Source organism: Hemitrygon akajei, chromosome 11, assembly GCF_048418815.1.
Source record: "Hemitrygon akajei chromosome 11, sHemAka1.3, whole genome shotgun sequence".
Taxonomy (NCBI): Eukaryota; Metazoa; Chordata; class Chondrichthyes; order Myliobatiformes; family Dasyatidae; genus Hemitrygon; species Hemitrygon akajei.
Window position 1 is genome coordinate 26,313,041 of NC_133134.1, and position 23,072 is coordinate 26,336,112.

Here is a 23,072-nt window from a genome sequence, read left to right on the forward strand (position 1 = left end):
TTTAGCTGTTGTCTTAAACTGCTGCAGCGTCTGAGGCAATGGCAACTCCACAGTTTTTGAATAGGGAATTTCAGGGCTTTAATCCAGTGACCACAGACTCTAGCAAATCTCCACAGATTTACCACAAAGAGGATTCTGACTGGCTGCATCACCGCTTGGCATGGAGTCTCCAATGCACAGCACCTTCTGAAGATGTCCTCGATTATGGTGAAAGTTGCGACCATGATGGGAATGGCTAAATCTACAACTCTCTTCAACCTCTTTCATCCTGGACATTCGAGACTCCATATCAAGTGGTGATGCAACTTGAAAATCTCTACAGATGTGAAGAGCACTTTGACTCGATTCTTTGGTCGCTGGGTCAAAGTCCTGAAACTCTCTACTCAAAAGCTGTGGAGTTGCCATTGCCCCATATTCCGCAGTAGGTTAAAGTTAAGTGCTCACATTAGCAAGTCTAGTAAGAGATAGCCAATAAATACAGGCCTCTTCATCAACAATTACACCTTGTGAAAGAACATAAAATTAATTAATGGAGAAATTTAGAAATACAAACCTTTTAAAGTATTAGTTTTTAAACACCTGAATATGGGTCATTACTATGAAACAAACAGGTCACTGCAGCACTACATATTTTCTAACATTCAGAAAGCAGACATCAGAATAAGCGACATCAGTTTTTTAAACTTTTAAGTACTATACAAATCAAAATAGTTCATAGCAACTTTTGAGATAGATTCAGTTGAAGACACACACGGGTATGTTTGCAAGTGACCATAAAACAAAATCTCTCAGGAATGCACTAAAATGTTTTAAAATGTTATTCCATACGTCATTAGTCTGATAAAATGGAAGATATTAACAGATTGTGAAGCACACAGAAATTGTTACTTATGTTCACTCAATAGTGCAAATCCTTCAAAAAGTAAGTTAGGATTCAGTATTAAGCTAAGGGTAAGTGGAAATCCAATGGAATGGGACAGCAATGAAGGAAAAGTGATGAGGTGGAATGAGAAGAGTGATAAAAACTTCCAATACATATTCAAGTTCCAATCAAAATATTTTATGCTTAATTTAAGAGCAAGTGTGATAAAGGAGAATTAATGAAGACCAATGCCAGGGAGACTATAATGGATAATAAGAAAATAGCAGACTTCTTTAAAATTAGCACTTAGTATCTGTTTTCACAGCAGAGGAAAAGGGCAAGATACCAGCAGTAAGAGCAAATTGAAAAATAAATCAAGTGAACAAACTTAAGGATTTAATATTAGTTGAAAATGCCAATGGAGAAATTATGCAACAGCTAACTGCTACCACCCAAGGGTATGAAAGGAGGTGGCTGAAGAAACAGAAAATGCTTTGGACATAATTTTCCAAAGGTTTAGGAATTGTGCTATTCAATTGAAAAATAGAAATTTTCACCACTTATGAGGAAAAAGAGCTGCAGCCCTTGCAATTTAAAGTCAATATGTCAAATCTATTCAATGTTATCTGATGTGCCAGCAACTGACTTCTAGCTCATCTGTGATCATTAAAATACAGTGCAGACACAGAACAGCCCCTTATCTAAGAAAGAATATGCTGCCGTTGGAAAGGGTCCAGAGGAGGTGCATGAACATGATCCCAGGACTGAAAGGGTTAATTTATGAGGAGCGTTTGATGGCTCTGGGCTTGTACCAGATTGAGTTTACAAGATGAGAGGGGAGATCTCACTGAAACCTATCGAATATTGAAAGGCTCAGATAGTGTACCTGGAGAGGATGTTCCCTATACTAAGGGAGTCTAGAACCAGAGACCACAGTCTCAGAACAGGAGGTTGTCCCTTTAGAACAGAGATGAGAAAGAATTTCTTCAGCTACAGGGTGGTGAATCTGTGGAATTTATTGCCACATACATCTGTGGAGGCCAAGTCACTGGGTATATTTAAAGCAAAGGTTAATAGGTTCTTGATTAGTAAGGGCATCAAAGGTTACAGGAAGAAGGCAAGAGTATGGGTTTGAGTGGGATAATAAATCAGCGATGATGAAATAGTGGAGTAGATGGCCCAAATGGTCTAATTCTGTTTCTATGTCTTATGGACTCCTCTCATCTTATTTCTTGCTTTCTCTTTCCCTACCTTATGCGATATCAGTGCTAAATCAGATTCTGTGTTTTTCTGATCTGCTGGGACACTTCCATAATCCAGGAATTCATGTACAAAATAAATCAAGTAAAGATGATGTAATGACACCCTTTATCAGAAAAGAAAATATTTTAGGACAGCGTGATGTACCGGTATTTAAGGAATAAAGATTTATAGATGGGGTATTGGCATAGATGGGCCATGACTTAATTAATATGACTTTGTTTTGAGCAGCTAAATGAGCTACTCCAGTTTTCTATTCAAAACTGCAAATCAATTTTAAAATTGAAAAGAAAATGCTTTAATTATTTATGACTTGGATAAAATATGAAAATTTAAATATTCACAGAACACACCAATATGATCTTAATTTCTGATCTAATATACCAGGTTTCTATATGGTCAACTGGAAACAGTGAGTTCATTTTCTCTAATAGTTTGAACCACTTCATTATTCAGCATTGCTACTCCCCTGTCAATCAAATGATCATCACTGACAACATGTGGTGAGTTATCTCATCCATGACAAGATGTCTTTAAGGAAAATATTGTAGCTGAATCATAATAAAATAAATGGGCAGGAAATAAGAGTGCTTTTGTGAAAGTAACCCTAGTTCAATCCTGACCTCCTCCAGTGGCCTTGCATGTAGATTGCAGATTCTCCACGTGCACTCCAAATTCATGCAGATTAGTAGGTTAGTGAATGGTAGAATATAGGGGAGTTAATGATAAAGTGGGGAAATAACATAGTTAAGGCATTTAATTATTCATAAGTGTTTTAGCTTGTTTTAGTTAACTCTGTGCATTTATCAAACTAATGATAGATAATGTTGTTTCCAATTTTCAAAATTATTTACTTTATATTTATTTTTAATTATTGAAAAAATCTTTGCACCAGAGGCAAAGAAAAAATATTTAACGATCTTTCAGCTTTTCTTGCCATCAAAGTTTTTCAGGAACAGTGCAATGTGGTGCTGTCACTTGACTCATGAGGCAGAGTGAAATAGCATCCAAATCAACTGTATGCAGACGTAGGGAGACCATGGACGGTGATATTGAGTGAGCAAACAAAGCCAGGAAAATCTGGCCTATTATCAGGCTGCTTGTGGGAGCTGGGAAAGTTCACAACATGCGAAGTGGCTGCCAGAGCAGGGCATCTCATTGACAACAGTACTTCCAAGTGTTTAAGTGCCTGGCCATGACATTAAAATATATTAAAACATTTTTCTTTTTTCTTTTCATCAGTAATTTTATAGAGATTAGACTCAAAATACTGAATTCTCATCAGAAGAGTTAAACTTGAATAATCGTTCGGTCTTCTAATCGACATTAACTGTGTCCAAAAGTTTGAGGTTAACAACATCCACCAATGTTTAAACTTCGCAGCCTCGGAATAAATAAATAATTACTTCCTGCCACTTTTAAGGAGGAGGATTATTTCATTACTGCAGTGATATTAAGGATAATTCAGTCATGAATCACAAATAGCCTCATGTTTCAATTAATAAACTTAAAATAATTATTCAGGTGTCTAAAGTCTTATTTTTTCCCTAAATTAGTCTGCATCTATATTTGTATCTACATTTATATCTATATCCTGTGTCAACAGTTTTCTTCCTGCTCTTGGTAGTAGAAACATTCAGTTCTACAAACTTTTAGTATAACCCTCTCCCCTTTAAAATCAATCACCACCACTCCTGCATATGCACTAAGGAGAAGACGGTCGGAGCAGGTGTTGGTGGTCAAAAGCTACACAACAAATTTAACTTCCTGTCCCCACTGATCATTACCACTCAATTTCTTCACAGTTGTGTGCAAGTAATTCCAGCCAAGAATATCCTAGTGCAATGGAAGTTCGTCTGCAAAGAAAAACTATTGTCATAAATAACAAATCAGATCGTTCTGGAAACACTCTGTAGAAGGAGAAATCTGATCAATGTTTCAGATGAAACAACTTTTGTCAGTTTCTGTTTTGATTCAGATTTTTGAAATATGCGGTGTTTAATTAGTTAACTGTTGCTATTTTAACAGCCAAACAAGTCAAAATCATTTTTATCACAAATATATGAAGCAAAGTGTGTGTGTGTGTGTGTGTGTGTGTGTGTGTGTGTGTGTGTGTGTGTGTGTGTGTGTGAGTGTGTGTGCGTGTGCGCACGCGGGAGGGGGGGAGGGGTGGTGGAGGAGGAAGAGGAGGAGGGGGGAATAATTTGGGGCTTTCAATGGAGAGGCATCAATCCGGTCACCTAATGTAAGGATCATTTTTGAGGAAAAGCCAGTTACCTTAAGATCCGAATGGATGGAAGAACAGATAAAAAAGTGTACTGACACTGAGCATAATAAAGCATGAACCATTTCATCTGTAGTAATCATTACTGAGGCAAATTTAAATTGCTCTTTTGGATGAGATCATATATCAACCAACAAGAAGATTTTAATACACAGCGTAGTTACTTAGATCCTGCTTTTATATTGCAGAAAGGAAGACAATAGAGATGTACGGCTACCTTGTATTTACACTTCACCAGTGTAGCTCCTCTCCCTGATAACAGGGGTGAAAAGTAATCTCAATATTTTGTTCATCCACAAACACAAAGTTCAGACCATTTGTATGCACAAAGAACAGTGACTTGGCACTTAAAAAATATAACATAATGCAGAATTTATCTAGTGTGTGTGATGCCACAATCCATGGAACTACACAGCAGCCAAGAAGACCCAGTAAAAGAATATTCTATTTAGCCTTATCTAAGCATGTTAGCTGTCAATGACATGCAAACAAACTCAAATCAGCTGCTGCAAGATGTTCTGATAAGGAAAGCTCTCAAGGCTCATTTAGATTTAAATGGTGCATCAGATTCACTTCAACTTCCAACATACTCAGGGCCTGCCAGCTGCAGAAACTGCTTGCTCGAACTTGAGATTTTTTGTGGGAGCCAACAGCTTGTGATATGACAGCTGGTGCCACTTGTACCAGTATTCAAGCCCGTAGGTGTCCTGGTGATGGGGTGGAGGGCTGTTCAGTCCAACTCTGACTGGCAGAATTTTAAGAAATTACCTCTTCCAGACAGTGGGCCAATGGAAATGTAAGAATTGGTAAATTGATCAGTCACTATCCAGAGTTTTCACTTGAGTATTCACTATCTTAAAAAAAATGTAATGCTCCAGAAATGTCTTAAAAAGCCAAAGGATTGCAGGACTCAGACAGAAAACATAGTATTATAATGATGTGCTGCTAATTGACATGACAGAGTAACATACAAGTCCATAAATTCACATAGGTTTCTGAGGCAAAAACTTTTATAAAATGATGTAGTAGGATTTCTCTTTTAAAATCGGGCAAACTAAGCCTTTAATCTCAAGAAAGGAAGGCACAGGGTTCTCCTAATAATCTGAAGGGTCTTGACAGAGGTGGCATAAGGGAATGTTTCCACTTGTGGGGAAGTCAGCAACTAAAGGCTATCATTATAAGGCAATAACCAAGACAGTCATTGGAGACTTCAGGAAAAGATCTTTTCCCAAAAAATAGAAAATTGCTTTATTTAATGTGTAGATGATAATATCTTGCTTTAAACCAAATTGGCAAAAGTACAAGTGAATTTTTACTCTACATGGAAGGACTATCTGGGCACAAGGTTGATGAGAAGAGGTTAAAGCACAGATGTTCAAACTAGAACTAGGGGACATTGCCTCAAGATTCAGGGGAGAAGATTTAGGACAGGGAAGAGGAGAAACTGTTTCTCCCAGACAGTGGTGAGTCTGTGGAATTCTCTGCTCAGGGAAGCAGTTGAGGCTTCTTCACTAAACATATTTAAGATACAGTTAGATAGGTTTTTACATAGTAGGGAAATTAAGGGTTATGGGGAAAAGGCTGGTAGATGGAGCTGAGTTTACAGACAGATCAGCCATAATCTAATAGAATGGTGGGGCAGGCTCAGTTGGCCGGATGGCCTACTCCTCCTATTTCTAATGTTCTTATGTTATGTAAGGGGTTCTTCTTTATGTTACTGCGTATGTTAATCAAAATGGCTTCTTTGTTATGTTAAAAGTAAGAATGCTTCTTTGTTATGGTAACTTGTGAGAGAGTGCTTTCACTCGCAGCTTGTTTGGGTTATAATTACTGATAACAAGAATTGTACTCATTTGTTAACCAATTGGGATAGATGTTATTCTTTCTTGTGAGTCTGTAAGCTAGTTATGCGCGGACTTTTGGGAAGTTGGAGGGAAGATCGCGAGGAAGGAGGACATGCTGGATGTGCTCTTGTCAACCACCGATGTTGATCCCAGGCGACGGGTCAAGGAGGTTGGAGAAGATCAAATAGTGGACCAAAGACTTCAATAGTTGAGCTCCAACAGTTGTGCACGAATTGACTGAACTCTGATAAGTTTTGAGCGCCTTTTCTTGCTTTTCTTTTCTTTCATACATATTGTATCACTATTAATTACCTAGTTCTAGTAAGATTTATAAAGTGTAATTTGTAAAATGTACATTGTGTGCTGGCTGATGATTGACGTTTGAGGCCATATCAGGCGGCATTGCACAGCAACCGACGCAATCGTGAGACAAGGTTGAGCAGGGGACGGGGTCTCCCCTAGATGCGTTCGAGCCAATATAGCTGAGCGTTATATGTTACATCTGCAATTACACAGGAAAGCACAACATGAATGGAGTTGTTGTTGAAGGAGAAGGAAGAGTGAACAGGGAGTCAAAAGTGAAAAGTCCCTTTGGAATGTTAAAAGGGGTGGGGAAAATATGGCTAGTGATGTAATCTCATTGAAGGTAAAGGGAGTTACAGATCATCATACTGGAAAACCTGTATACTTCTAAAACAGACACAACATGGCTGATTTTCCAATCTCCAATATCAGCAAATTTGTAGTTGGGGTGTGTCTGAGGCCCAAAGCTCTGGTTTGAGGACACTCTACATTTGGTGTCTAGGATCCACCAACATGGTAGACATTTACCACTCTGTCCATCAAGAAAGTGCAGCCTCTGATGACAATAATTGCTGAAGATTCTAAAACTTACCACAAAACTGCACCTCTTGCAACAAACTGAAGAACATAGAAACAAGCATATATAGTTATTGACAACATCTTTCTGATATGTCAACCTAACAATATACCCTTGACTCAATCATAAGTTTACATTACAAATGTCCTACAAAAGGTGCAAGATCTGTTGCATCCAAAAAAAACAAAACACATTGGTATAAACCACTGCACACATTCCATGTCTTTGAGGAACAATTGTATCAAATACTTGTATTGCATGGAAGGTTAAATTTATTTCTCAGCAAGATATACACTTGAAATAATGAGGATCATTTCACAAACACAAAGCATTTTCAATCTCAAAAACATTTAACTTTGGCCCACCCTAATTTTAGCAAAAGCTGTTCATTTTGAAATACTGAAAGTATTCAGTAAGTCAGTAACTCTACATCACAGATGATGCCTGACCTGCTGGGAATTACCAAGTCTTCTTTATTTCATGCTTTCAGGATGAGGCAGAAGAATATATGGAATGTAAGGTAATTGTGTTTTTCCTTTAAAATCTTTAAATCCTGAATTTTAAAAGATTAATTCTTCCACGCTTTGGCAGTAATAGATTTCCTTAAAATATGATAGTTATACCATTTTGTTGATCATTACATTAATCATTTGTATTTTCACAATTCTCATGGCCTTACCTAAAAAAGGCAATGTTTGGCAAATGAAGAGAGGAACACGGACTGACTTGCATTTGATTTCACACCTAACTTCAATAATGTATTTTCCTTTCTCTAATTTTTAAATGTATAAGCAGTCACCAAGTTTCATTTCCAACCTGATCAGCAGTGACAAAGCACAGCTAGACTTATGAAAATAAGTGTAAATTATGGCTTTATGTGTTTTCTTACACATGAAGTATTTTTTCATCAAATAAATGAAAAGATTCTTCATCTATAAAGACTAATGATGCTCAAAGTAAATAAAAAATGTCTAATATTTAAAATAATAAGGAAGTTCATGTTACACACGACACACACAAAATACTGGAGGAACTCAGCATTCACGGAAATGAACAGTCGATGTTTTGGGCCAAGACCCTTCTTCATGACTGGAAAGGAAGTGGGAAGGTGCCAGAATAAAACAGTTGGGGCGGGGGGGGGGGGGGGGGGGGAGGAAAGGGATAGCTAGAAGGTGATAGCTGAAGCCAGGTGAGTGGGAAAGGTAAATGGCTGGAGATGAAGAAATCTGATGGAAGAGGAAAGGATACCACAGGAGAAAGGGAAAGAGGGGGCCGGGGGTGGGGGGTGATGAGCAGGTTAGAAGAGGTGAGAAGCCAGAGTAGGGAATAGAAGAGGAGGGGAGGGTGAGGGAAAAATTAATTCCAATTCCTATTTCTAGTCTGACATGTCAGTCCATTGTCTGCTCTTGTGCCACAAAGAGGCCACCCTCAGGATGGGGGAGCAACACTCTATATTCCGTCTGGGTAGCCTCCAACCTGCTGGCATGAATATTGATTTCTCCTTCCAATTAAAAAAATGTTCTTCTGCCCGTCTTCGCTTATTGCCATCGTGCTATCATCCTTCCCCCTCCCCCAACTTTTTTTATTCTGCCATTTTCCCCTTCTTTTCAGTCCAGAAGAAGGGTCTCTGCATGAAACATCGACTGCTTGTTCATTTCCATGGATGCTGCCTGATATGCCGAGTTCCAACAGCATTTTATGTATGTTGCTTGGATTTCCAGCATCTGCAGAGTATTTTGTGTTTATGTAACATCCAATTTGTGTTCTGATGCTAAATATTGCCCTTCTAAATGCTGAGAAATGGAGAACATCCAGTTGACCAGGATATTCCCCATCTATGAAGAATAACAGCAATATGTACTTAACTGTAGATTGCTTATGAATCCTGGCTCCTCATTTTGGAGTGACAAAACAGAGGGAAAAGTAGATTGGCTGGCTTCTCCCAAATAGATATTTTTGTTTGAATCAAAGGACATTGCCCTTAATTATTACCTCTGTTTCTTATATTGCTGCCTGACTGACTGAAACATTAGTTACTTTATAAATATCAGATTTCCAACCACTATAATTTGCATTTAATATTTAGTGAGTTCATTGGTAGCTCCATACCTACTCTGTTAATTCTTTTTCTTGTTTGTAGACGGACTCAAGCATAGATTTCCTTTTTACAAATGTGATGCTTTAAAGTGTGATAGATGCACTAGATCCAAACATTTAGAAAGGTTGGTACGTGGTGAGTTAATCTTTGTTGGGAAGATGACAGCAAAAATATCAACAAAACATCCCATGTGTGACTACTTTTCAATGATCCTCACTAAGAAGAGTCTAGGTGCAAGATGAAGACAAGGTATAACCCAGCCATTCTGCACCATTACTCTAATTACTTGTTAGTGCTCAGTAGCAAGGCTAACTAAAGCATGACTACTTAAGGGAGTCACTGGAGTGTACCTTATGGAATCATACAGCAATATATGTTAATAATTTTAAATGCAGGAGAAAAACAACAAGGTGATTTGCAAACCGAAGGGGAAATATATTAAGCACCTGACAAGGTTGACAATGCAATTAATTGGAATGGGCAAATTGCCTTCTAAGGAAAAGCCTCACCTATATTCACTACAGTTTTGAATAGTGAGAGGGGAGCAGACTGAAATATATAAAATCTTGGGGAATATTGACAGGAGAGTATGTTTTCTTTTTAGAAATACTCTGAAACCTTTTTCTCTCTTGGAGGGTTATAATCTTTTGATAGTTTTTTCTCATAATGCAGTTAGAGCAGAGGCTTTAAATATTGTTGAAGCAGATAAATTCTTGATAAGAAGGTGAAAGGTCACCACTAGAGTAGGCAGCAATGCCAAGAGAGGTTACAGTCAGATCAGCCATGTTTTTACCAAATGGCAGAGAAGGTTTGAGAAGCTGAGTGGTTAAGGTGTGCTCTGTGGTTCTTGCACAGCATACCTGTAACTGTTTTGGTTATGGGCTGACTGCTACTCCACAGGTGTTGCACTCAATATGAAAAAGTGAACCCTGGAAGTAGAGAGGTGCTGCTTTTGAATTTGGTCCTAAAATGGGGTGTAACTGTGCACTGAGCACAATCAAGCCCTGGTCTGGGAATCCATGGGGCCATAGCTGGTTCAGCTATACAGCACCATGTGAGGGAGGAGGTGGAAGTGGAAGCTGAGAGAATTGGAGTGGTTTGGTATGTCAGGTGCAGTGTGGGGAGAACCCAGCAGGGTTTCAGTCCAACACTGTTTGGCAGTGACCACTGATGGACATTACTCAATCAATGTGAACTACCTTCCCAGCAATGTTCTCAAATAAATAGAGTTGAAGAGCGGGAGGGATTAAAGAGGGAAGGTGGTGTTCCAACATTTAAGAGAAGTTTGGATAGGTACATGGATGGTAGGGGTATGGAGGGCTATGGTCCAGCTGCAGGTCAACGGGAGTAGGTTCAGCATTGATAAGATGGGTGAAGAGCCTGCTTCTGAACTGTAATTTTCTTTGATGTGTGTCTGACATAAAAATCACATGTACGACTCAAGCTGTGAAATGGCTGGTCAATTCCTGCTCCCAATATATTTTTTCCTATTTTAAAAAGCATCCTGTATACTCACAACCATGAAACATTATTGCTATTCAATGATCACCAGCTCAAACCGAGTGATTCCAGGACTAAAAGTTCAGACCAGGGCAGGTCGTGTCAAGTAGCCTCCCATCACCTGCCAACTGATCTTACATTAGCAGAAGGTTCACATGGATCAGAGAGCACTAAGTACATGAAAACCTTGCACTAACAAACATAGCCCAGGAAAAAAAAACTCAGAAGAATGAACAAATTAGAAAAGAGAAATCAGAAAAACATGCTTTAACAGAACAAATGTTATCTGAAACCAACTGTCAAATTACTAACCCAGAGCATTTTCAAACGGTGATATGGACCACAGTTATAACATTAACTCTGTTCCTTACTTCAACAGATAGTAGATATTGATCTAGACATAGTCCCATCAGTATATTTTTGTTTCTTTAAAAAAATTCTCAGTTTTGAAAACTTTAAAATTGAATAATGTTCAATGAATCAAACAGCCATAAGGCAGTTCAACACAAAATATGAACAAGATTTTGAAGTATTAACAGATAAAGTACTTATACTCAACAAAAACAAATTAAAAATATTACTTTAAAAGACTTTCCAAAATAGCAAATGATTGTTTGAAAATAAACTACTTAAATACACAGTTTTCAAAACTAATAAGCTCTTCTGGGCAGAAGTTAAATTTGTCGGTTATATAACCATTATACGGTACATAACTGGTCAATTCGGTGCTGCAGTAACACTCTGGGGGAAGAGACATGTAATTGCAGTCAGATAACCCTATGTAGGCAGTTTCCAATATAAATGTGAATGTAGGAATTCATAATGAGAAACACTGACAGAAAGTGCTTGTAGAAATGGGATTTTTAATACATTACTAGTCAGTATCACAGCATTTTACTGACGGTTAGAGAATGCAGTCATAATCTGATAAAGCTTTGACGTTTTTGCATTGCTTGTTCATAGACCATTCTGCAGTTTCAGCCCCTTTCTTCTCATGCATATAATTGCCCTCAGTTCCTTTTGTTTTCCTTTTTGCCCTTTTAACAGGTAGATGACTGAGGCATAGAAGATGACTGCAACCTGCATTTGGAACAGGGTTGAAAAGAGAATATGACCCTAAGAATTATTTCATTTCGCTTTCCAATTTCCAATACATGGTTCATTCTCCATACATTCCCTTTCCCTTTACCTTTACAAGAACCATTCCTTAATCATTGCACATTTTTTCCACTCTTCTTGGAATTATGCATCAAGACCAATATCACCTTCTCTCCCTTGCTTGACATTATTCATAAACCTATAACTACTCCATCCGCATACCTCTCAAATGTGAAACCTTAAGAAACCCACACACTCTACCAGCTTGTTACCTTTCCTCAACCTTAACATCAGTTTACCTGAAATAAGGTTTAATTATTTCCCCAAAGGATTTTTGAATAATTTAGACAAAGATAAACAGGAATCATCGTGCCACAATCTTTCCTTACTAACATTAAGATAATAAGTTGGCTTTAAAATTAACTGATATGTTTGAAGACTCAAGCAACACGAAATTCAGATAGCGCAGATAGAAGTGAAATATTCATATTTGTCAGATCCAGTTAGGCATTCCCTTTCCAGATTCAGGAAGATCATTCTTTGCACTTAATGCATTGACATTTGATGCAGATGGCACATAGCAAACCCCATTCAATACTCATCTGGAGGTTTCCCACTGTTGAAACAGTGGACACCTTTAAAAGGAGATGAGGATTTCAGAGGAGCAAAATGCACAGCACCCCAGGTATTTGAGAATGTACTCAACCACTTGCAGTTTTGCTGGAGAATAAGCTGCAGATTATTTGAAACACTTCCACAGGTTACATGAATATTGATTCAAGATTCAAGTTTATCTATCACGTGTACATCAAAACATACAGTGAAACGCTTTGTTTGCATTAACAACCAACACATTCCAGGGTGTGCTGGGAGCAACCTGCAGGTGTCATCACACATTCGGCGTCAACATAGCATGCCCACAATGCTCAGCAAAATAACACAACACACCAAAACAACAGAAGAGAAGCAGCAGCAAAACAAACCCCATTCCAACCTCCCCCATCACCCCTCCCCCATGCAAATGCACAGTTCTTTAAACTAAGGCTATCTTCTTTGGCCTCCAATGGATTTGGACATGCAGACGCTCGACCTTTGCCTACCCCAGCAGACTTGCAGACAATCACAGAGCTAAGGCTCCAGCTTACAGGACTCAGTTTCTGGACTTCTGGTTCAAATATTGCAACAAGCATGCTCAGAAATTTTGGCAAGCATGAGAGCTGGAATATTTCCCATTTGGGACTGGTATTTCAGTGCTGGTCCAGTTGAGTCTGCAGAATAACCTGCAAAAAGATGAGAAGGCTGCCCCAAAGACAAGCCAACTGCCAGATGACCCTGTGAAGGGAACTGCTAACATACCACCTTCTTCAGGCAGCATTGCAGCTGGCCTGCTCTGCCCACACATGCAAAGGTTACTGTACAGAATCCTGTAACATCTTTCCACAGGATCACTCCAAGTGGCAGCAGGAAATCTATGGCCTACTTCCCAGTTTACAGGTCACCCAATGGGCACTACCCATTCCCATTTGATTGAGAAAATTCCAATTTACAAAGATGCCCCACAATGACAGAATTTGAGCAATATTTCCCACCTTGGACACTTTTGTCAGTGGTTTACCAGAAGATTTGGCATCAAGTTACAGAAGCCACTTGGTCTGCAGATTTTCTATTGTTTGGAGTGCAAAGAAACTTGCCACTGGAATTCTCAAGACCGAATAATAGCCTGGCCCCTTCTGGCGGGTGTTAGTATTCTCAACTAGTTCCCAAACCCATGATGTAATAGTGTCATTATCCATTATTTATTCAGTACTTGCATTAAATGTAATTTACTGCTTAATGCCACTAACTGTATATTTTTAAATCTTTCATATGAACCAAATAGAGAGGAACTATTTTAAATCTTAATTAAAGCATCCCAATCATTGAGACTGAAGGGTAACTAAAGGCAATATGCTTAATAAATCCCAGCCAAGCACAATGGAGGTTAAAGTTCGATACTTTCACCATCACATACCTGAAAAATCTCAAAATATAAAGTGAAACTGTTTTCAACAGTTAATCATTAAAGTTTAAAGGCAAAAAAAATATGTGGCCTTATGGAGGCCCATTTATCAGTCAATGCATTTTGTGCATGCCAGCAGTGATTTTGAGTACTGGCCCATCTATTAATTTCCTGAGGCCCGAGGCATTGGAAACAATTGAAACTTCTGAAGTAAGGTTAAGGATTTTCCTTAGTCCTGAGCTGTTGTCATCTGTTGCCATTTGTACTGTGATGATACAGGAGGGTGAAGGGGAGTGAAGGAAGACATGGACTTCCTGCTGGTGATTGACACTAGTGATAGTGGCAAGCAATATTCTGGTAGATAATAGTGAGAAAATATTGAGAGTTGACATTTGCTTAGTGTATGGGGTTCATAGTAACCACAAGTGAGCTGGCAGACTTCTGGGTAGTGCTGGGAGCTTGAGGGTGAGGATTGGAACAGTGCCATGTTAATGATGTTGCAATGGGATTTGCTGAATAAATCAAAGGGAAGCAACATGAGTCAGATTCTCAACATCTAACTGGGACCAGTTCATGGAGGCCTTCTTGGCTACTGCAAAGGTAAGAAATACTATTGAAGTCTAGATATAGTATGATGTCCAATACTGGTTGCACTTCAGGTCCATATGCTCATTGCCTTCCAATCACAATCCAAATGAACATTGCATGGATGATGTCATTTTCTGCACATCTGACACTGGTAAGGCTTTGAAAACTTGTGCCAACCAACAGGCGGGACATTTTCAACCTCACTGCTACAGCCATAAGTTCCCATCTGCTTCAAAAGGACAACAATTATACCAGTACCCAAGAAGAGCAGTGTGAGCTGCCTTAATGCCTATCGTCCAGTGGCACTCACATCTACAGTGATGAAATGCTTTGAGAGGTTGGTCATGGTTAGAATCAACTCCTGCCTCAGCAAGGACCTGGACCCACTGAAATTGGCCTATCGCCACAATAAGTCTATGGCAGATGCAATCTCAATGGCTTTTCACACAGCTTTAGATCATCTGGACAATACAAACACCTTTGTCAGGATGCTGTTCATTGACTATAACTCAGTGTTTAACACCATCATTCCCACAGCCCTGATCGATAAACTACAGGACTTGGGCCTCTGTATCTCCCTCTGCAACTGGCTTCTTAACTTCCTAACCAGAAGACCACAATCTATGCGGATTGGTAATAATATCTCCTCCTCGCTGATGATCAACGCTGGCACACCACAGGGATGTGGCCTTAGCCCACTCTCTGCTCTCTCTATCCCCATGACTGCGTGGCTAGATATAGCTCAAAAGCCATCTATAAATTCTACAAATTTGCTAATGATACAACCACTGTTTGTAGAATCTGAGATGGAGACAAGAGGGCATACAGGAGCAAGATATACCAGCTAGTTGAGTGGTGTCACAGCAACAACCTTGCACTCAGCGTCAGAGTTGATTGTGGACTTCAGAATGGGTAAGATGAGGGAATATGAACCAATTCTCACAGAGGGATGAGAAGTGGAGAGAGTGAGCAATTTCAAGTTCTTGGGTATCAAGATCTCTGATGATCTAACCTGGTCCCAACATATCGATGCAGCCATAAAGATGGCAGGACAGCACCTATATTTCATTAAGAGTTTGAGAATATTTGGTTTGTCGCCCAAGACATTTGAAAACTTCTACAGATTTACCAGAGAGCGCATTCTTACAGGCTGCATCACTGTCTGGTATGGTTGAGGGGAGGGGGTTGCTACTGCACAGGATCGAAACAAGCTACAGAAAGTTGTAAAATTAGTCAGTTCCATCTTGGGTACCAGCCTCTGTAGTATCCAAGACATTCTCAAGGAGTGCTGCCTCAGAAAGGTGGCGTCCATTATTAAGGATCCGGGCACGTCTCCTTCTCATTGTTACCATCAGGGAGAAGGTACAGAAGCCTGAAAGCACCCACTCAGTAATTCAGGAACAGCTTCTTCCCCTCTGCCATCCGATTCCTAAATGGACATTGAATCCATGAACACTACCACATTTTTTTAAATATTATTTGTTTTTGCACTATTTTTAATTTAACTATTTAATATACACATACATATACCTGCTGTAATTGATTTACATATTTTTTCTCTACATCATGTATTGCATTGTACTGCTGCTGCTGCTGCTAAATTAACAAATTTCACAAGATATGCTTTGTTTGCTTTTGGCAATTGCAAGTTTCAGTCCAAGTACATTTTTATTGTTTGCAATCCATGAAGATTAAAATTAAAATGAGTGAGATTTACAGCACAAAAACAGGCCATTCGGTCTGTGCCATTTTTTATGGCTTCAACAAATCATTTCAGTATAATTTCCTATCAGTATATCTTTCTCTTTCTTTAGCCTATAATCCAGTTAAACTATAACTATGCAATTTACCTCATTTGTTTCAGTTACTAGGTTCCGGATTTTAACCATTCTCTAAGTAGAGAGATAACTCCTGAATTCTTTATTGGATTCATTAATGATTATAATGTCCTTGTGACTTCCAATTTTGATTTCCCATGAAACAGAAAAAGTTTCAACCTTCTTAAACCCCTTCATGCTGTATAGGCCAATCCCCTATACAATGGATTATATGCACATTGATGAACTCCAACCATACCATTGACTTTAGACGATGGAGACGGGAGGTCACCAATGGTCTATGCTTCACTGGGAGCTAAGGGCCCAAGAAAAAGAAGAAGAAAACCCAACATAATTTTAAAGACTTCTTATAATAAGTTAGTCATAGCATTACTCTTCAAGAAAAGGAGAAAAAAACACTTCTTTCACAGTTATAAATCTTTGTTGTAATCTTCTTAAATATCCATATTTCCATTTTGCAAATGGAGACTGGAACACAGAGTACTCTGTGTAATGATTTTTAAAAAGTATGTGTTGATAGTTAAATTATATTCAGATCATAAATAGACTTATTAGTCAATTGGAATAAGAGACTTGTTAGTCATGCTAAACATCTTAAAACTATGAATGTTTATGTTTTGTATGCAGTTGTGTCTGGAAACACTCTGAATATGAGCTCAAAAGTGCTGCTGACCTGGCTGAGGGTATTTTATGTAGAATGAGATAATAATTTGAACAATTCAAAATCATATCCAAGCACATTTATCTTTGCTTACTGCATTTGATGTTCATTGAAAAATGTATTTGGGAAAAAAATAACTTTGCACTTTTTAGCTGCCCTGTAAAATGCTGACTTATACTGGTCAGAGAATAGAACTGTAATTATGAATCTATATTCTAACCATAATAACCTACAGATGAATGAAAATGGAATTGTGGTTTTCCATTTTAAGTGAATAATCATCAAAAAATTGTTGGTTTGCATCTTTCTGAGCTGCGCTAAAAGCTTTCAGGTTTGGATTCATTTCCTGTCTTGCTGTTCTGATCTCACACCATGGGAACAGCAACCATCTCATGTCAGATCTTAGGGAGAAGAACAGAAGCGAACGAATGGATCAGAACAAGAGCAAAATGAAAAGTGAAGGAAAAAGGGAATGAAACACAGAATTGCATGCAATAATAAAGTATGAAATAAGAGGGGGAAAAAAGAAATAAGGGACAAATGGAACATCTATGATATTGGGAATTGCTTCATATACATAGCCAACTTGCACCCGCTGTAAGCTCTGAGTCTGAGCTGAACAGCCACTGTTGAAGATAGTCATAAACCAGTGTCTAAAATAATCTAGCCATCTATTTTTGAGGAGTTAATGACATATAGGGTCATAAAGCAATACAGCACAGATACAGGTCTTTTGGCCCAATTAGTCCATGCTGTCTTTGGTCCCCACCCAGCTAGTCCCTTGAAGCCCTGCCCTCCAGGTACCTATTCAAGTTCTTCTTATATGATGCTATTGCACCAGCTTCTTCACTTCTTCTGGCAACTTGTTCCATATAATCTTTCCCCTCTTACACTAAATATATGCCCCTTAGTTGTATCTCCCATATTCTGGAAAAAAGCTGTTACAATCCATCATTTCTATGCCTCTCATAATTGTAAGCACTTCCATAAGGTCGGCCCTCATTCTTCTACACTCTTCACTAGCTTTTTTTTAAATCATTTTACATGTCTTTCCTCTGCTGTTTTGTTCCACAGAATAAAGACCTAACCTTGTCAATCTCGCCCTATCTCAGGCCCTCTACTCCTGGCAATATCCTTGTAAATCTATTCTGCACTCAGAAACAATGGAACAACATTGCCAACCTTCTAGTCTTCCAGAGCTTCACCAATGGCTAACTGAGAAACAGATATTTCTGAAAGGGCTTCCACAAATTCCTCTCTACCCTCCCACGAAGTCCAAGGGTGCGCTCTGTCAGAACCTGGGGATTTATTTACCTTAATGTGCTGTAAAGGTGTAAACACCTCCTTCCAAGATAGAGGAAAGACATCCAATACATTTCCACCTGTTTCCCATACATCTTATCAACAGTGATTTGTTCCCCAGTAAACAGGGGGGAGAAATATTGTTTCAAATTCTCAACCATCTCATGTAGCTCGAGACATTGACAGCCTTGTTAATCTCTCCTTAGCCACTGTTTACAACCTAATATAGCCATAGAACCTCTGGATTTTCCTTAACCTTACAGGACAGAGCCATCTCATACTCTCTCTTTGCCCTTCTGAATACTCTCTTAAGAGCATGCAATGAAATAGGAGAAGAATATCATGTCAGCAGATTAAGTTTTTATCTGATGACTATAATTTTCATCTTACATCAATGGGAATTAATTAATTGCATTTTGTTCCAATTGAGAGGCAATGAGATTTGGTATTATAATTTCCTTTGGGAAATAGGATAAAGGTCCAGTTATTGACCCAGTTACAGCTAAAACCATGCCAATGTATCATTTTCTTTACAAATTAAATAGAGCTTTGAAAACATGGAGCTTGAAACAATACTTGGGGTAAACAGAATCTGAATGCATAAAACATACTGGTCTGCAACTACCAGTTATTATTACAGGTGCACTGACCCACATAGTTTAAGAAGGTTAAACCACGAATAAAGCAAATGGCTTTATTACATTATAATAGTTTGTGACTTAAGTGAGTAATGAAGCATGGCATTATAAATATAAAAGTTACTCATTATAAAAATGAAGCTAAAAATGTTATTTACTTTGAAATAACTCAGAAATTGAGTAACCATGTATCCAAGTCTAGGCATTGGTCAGTCCAGTTACATCTTAAATCAAGGCATTTTAAAAATGAAAATCAAACTGTACAGCAAAGATCACCATGCACAATACTATGGTAATAGATTTTATATGCAGACAAACGTCCTGTTTGTTTACAGAGTATATAATTCAGAAAATAATTTTAAAAGTTGTGTAGGTGCTAATTACATTTAGAAATGTTTCCATTATACTGAGCAGTTCTTTGTCAGTTAAAGTTGCAAAGCTGTTCTCTTATCTGCAAGAAGGTTCCTATTTGAATTAAAAGAAAAACTACAAATTTTGGAAGCCGGAGAAAACTTGTAATGGATGAAGTCAATTACTGACCGCAGAATTGAACAAGTATACACTTTTTACTTCTTTAAGATAACTCCAAAATGAAATCTGGAATCAATGTGCTATGAGACACATCCAATCCCAAATAATTCAATCCAAAAGTTCTCGGACCGAATTTTAAGTAATAGAAGTGCATATTATATTTCAAGTTATAAAATATGATTCCATTCATACAACTCAACTGGAATGAATGCCCTACTGGCTGTTTTCCAAATAAAGGGGAATGTGCAAAATTAAATGGACTATTAGATCAGAAAAAAATTAAATGAATAATAGCCTGAACTTGACACAAGAAATATCAGTATTTACTTATAACACCTTGAACAACTGACCACAACTTCCACAATTCGGTATATCCATGTGCAAATCTGGAAATCCATGAACTGCTGTTTGCTGGTGAATGGAATGCTGTGCTCTGATGTTTTACATGTGAACTTGTCAAAGTGCCGTAAATTTAGGTTTCCTGTTCACTGAATAATCATGCACCAGTTGAACAAGAGATGTAATTGATTTATTCTTGGTTACATTGGAGGGACATCCACATGAGCATTCTATATCTATTAACATGTAAAACAGACCTCTAGATAAATTTTAAATAGTTCTAAATTAATTCTAATGTGAGAATATTTTAAATGCCATTTTTGAAGGTGTTGAACTATTTGGGTGGATGTGTTTTTAGTTTGTTTAAAATGTGTGCTTTTTTTAAAGTTTTTAAATGATTTTGACTTTGTCTCCGAAACAATCAATGTGCAGTAAGTAATTCAGAGTTCTTGTGCATTGCACCTAATCAGACCCTACCATAGCCAACTGTCAATCTTTTTTCATCAGTGGAGAGACAATGTTTTGGCATCTGCAATAAAGGGCAAGTTGCATGCCAAGCTAGTGTAGCACAATGCTACTACAACTTGGGGAGTTCCAGAGTTCGGGGTTCAATTCCGGTGCTGTTCTCTAAGGAGTAAGTTTTGTAAGGAATGTGAGGATTTTCCAGTTTCCTCCCACGATCCAAAAATGTACTGGGTAGGTTAATTAGTCATTGTAATTGCTCTGTGATTAGGTTAGGGATAATTGGCTTTGACAGGGGTTGCTAGGGTGGCGTGGCTCGAAGGGGCGGACGAGCCTCCACCATGATATATCGCCGCAACCAAATAAATAAATAAGTAGATGCCATTCAAGTCTCTTGCACTGTACTGAATGCTGCCACCAAAGATCCATCCTAGAATTTTCAGAAGTACCTACTGGAAAGATAACTAAGCCTTTACTTTATTTGTATGTGACATTGCGCACTACTGACAACAAATGTCCCAAAAACACGTGAAAATAGCCAAGATGGTGAAAAGCACAAAAAAACCTGAAATTAATAGAATAAATTATAAAGCCTGCTCCTGCCAAAAATTGATAAAAGCCATCCCAATGGTTTTTTTGTATCTTTTATAAATTTTTCTGCAGTTTATTTTATCGAGTAGAAGTAAATGGAGTTGTAACAGAAGCTCTTTAAAATGGAAATAAGCTCAGGCTACAATGGTGACTGGGGATTGTTTAAGTCACTGCTTGAGAAAGCATCAGCAGCCTGAAGATCATACATGTTCCACTCTACCGTGGAGACAGAAGACAGCATTGGTGACAACGTGACACTAAACCAAATTCTCTAAATGACAATTGAGTTCTCTGTCAATGGCCTTCTACATCGTTCCAATGAAGCCTGGAATTACCTCAAAGAACAGCACTGCATCAATTGACATGGCACTCTACAACCCTCAAGATTTAATATTGAATTTAATCATCCCAGAGCACCAGCCAGAACAGATTCTATCAGTTCATTAACCTGAAATGTTAGCTCTTGCTTTTCTCTGCAAATGCTACCTGATCTGCTAAGCATTTTCAGCATTCAATATTTTTATTACAGATTTTCACTTTCAGAATGCAGTATTTGCAAGTGTGCTTCATAGTGTCAGTATTGCTTTTGCTTCCTTTTCTTGAACTCTGTGTTCATTCATCTTCTTCGACATACGTCTTCCAAATAGACCACGTGTGACTGATGTGACTTCCATACCTTATGTCAGCTGTCATTTAGTCATTCTTGAACTTCATCTTATTACAGCCAAGTCCTTTGTTCTTTCCACCCCTCCCCTTCCACTTAAAACAAGATTTTTAAAAGTTATGAGAAAAAGTTTCTCTCTTGCTCTCTAATATATATACTTATGTGTGTGTTTGTGTGTCAGTTCACATTATATTCTGACATACGTTTTTGGAATAGTGCCTTCTTCTCCAGCCTTTTCCCATCCTCTGACTTCACCTATCACCTTTCAGCTAGTCTCCTTCTCCTTCCCTCACCTTTTTATTCCGGCATCATCCCCCTTCCATTTCAGTCCTGAAGAACGTTCTTGGCCTGAAACATCAACTGTTTATTTGTTTCCAAAGATGCTGCCTGACCTGCTGAGTTCTTCCAGCATTTTGTGTGTGTTACCCTTCCTAAAGAGCTTGCAGCTGAAAGTGAGAATATTTCAAGCAAAAAACACATTTTTAAAGATCATAATCTGTTGGATTGTGGGGGCTGATGATGGTGTAGCGCCAAGAATTACCCAAAGACATCTGTAGCAGTCATAGGTTTCTAACAATTCCATTGTGTTATTCTAAATACCATAATGAGATCTCCCAAAAATATTCTTATTTACCATGAAACTATTCTGGCAATGAGAGTGAGATTATGATTTACTTTAATGCCATAAGCAGCAACGAGAATGTCTTGCAAAATTAGTTATGGCACTGATATAATAAAATGAATAAATTGGGATTTGCTTGTTTGGAAGAAATTATATTTGAAAATTCCATCCTCAAAGATGTTGTGTAATCCACAGCCCAAGGCACCACACCAATTTACCGGTCAATACATGCTCTGATGGTGTTGGAAAAAGACATTGATCTGGATGAGCACTAATGAGGCTTTTATTGCACTCAGTTTTAATAAGACAGATGGTACAAAAGTAATTTGCTTTTGCTCGATATCAAAGCCAATATAAATGATGAAAAAATGCTCATTCTTTTGTTCTGTAACCTTATTTTCCAATACCATCATCACAGCAATTCAATCTAACTTGTGATCAGCATACAAATTAAAACAGATCACAAAATTGCAGGAAACATATTTAGAACTAAAAATAAATACTATTAAAGCTGTTTACTGTAGCTGGAGAAAATAACTAACTAGTAGAAATATACATTATGGAAAAAGTAGGTAGAAAAGGTTACATGAATTCCTTTACATAGGTATATTAGATTCTCTAGGAAGATTGCAAACAAAACATTAGCAATCTCTTAAAGATGCTAGTCTGTAGATTGTATAAATGTATTCCTAATATCGTTATAAGGTACACTGACTTGTCAGATTCTTTGAACTAAAATATTTAGTGCCTCTAGAAAGCTTACGTCTTTCATATTAACTTAAACTTGAAATAGTCATATTGGGATGAGGTACACCTGTAAGAATTCCAATGCTAAAATCTGATGCTATTATTTATTTTGAAAAGACACTTCAATGAATCATTCTGTAACTAGAGTTTTCTAGTCATTTTTCTCCATATCTTTCTGTTTCCAGTAAATTCTCCAAAAGATTATAAAGGTGAAACCACAGCTTTGTACAAAGATTGTATCCTCTATTGGAATGCATTATTCAT

At 38.0% G+C, this 23,072-nt stretch overlaps 1 protein-coding gene across 3 annotated transcripts in view; it reads right to left on the minus strand.

The window, feature by feature from the left end:
- The window catches only part of snx29 (sorting nexin 29), a 542,857-nt gene that overhangs the window by 240,885 nt on the left and 278,900 nt on the right, over window positions 1-23,072 (minus strand). The window contains exon 16 of one of the 3 annotated variants that reach the window (XM_073060490.1): window positions 11,589-11,808. The exons of the other annotated variants lie outside the window; for them this stretch is intronic. Within the exon in view, the coding sequence (XP_072916591.1) occupies window positions 11,686-11,808 (123 nt within the window). The 3' untranslated portion in view covers window positions 11,589-11,685. Of the gene's footprint in view, window positions 1-11,588; window positions 11,809-23,072 lie in introns of those variants that run through there. 3 annotated transcript variants of the gene reach the window in all.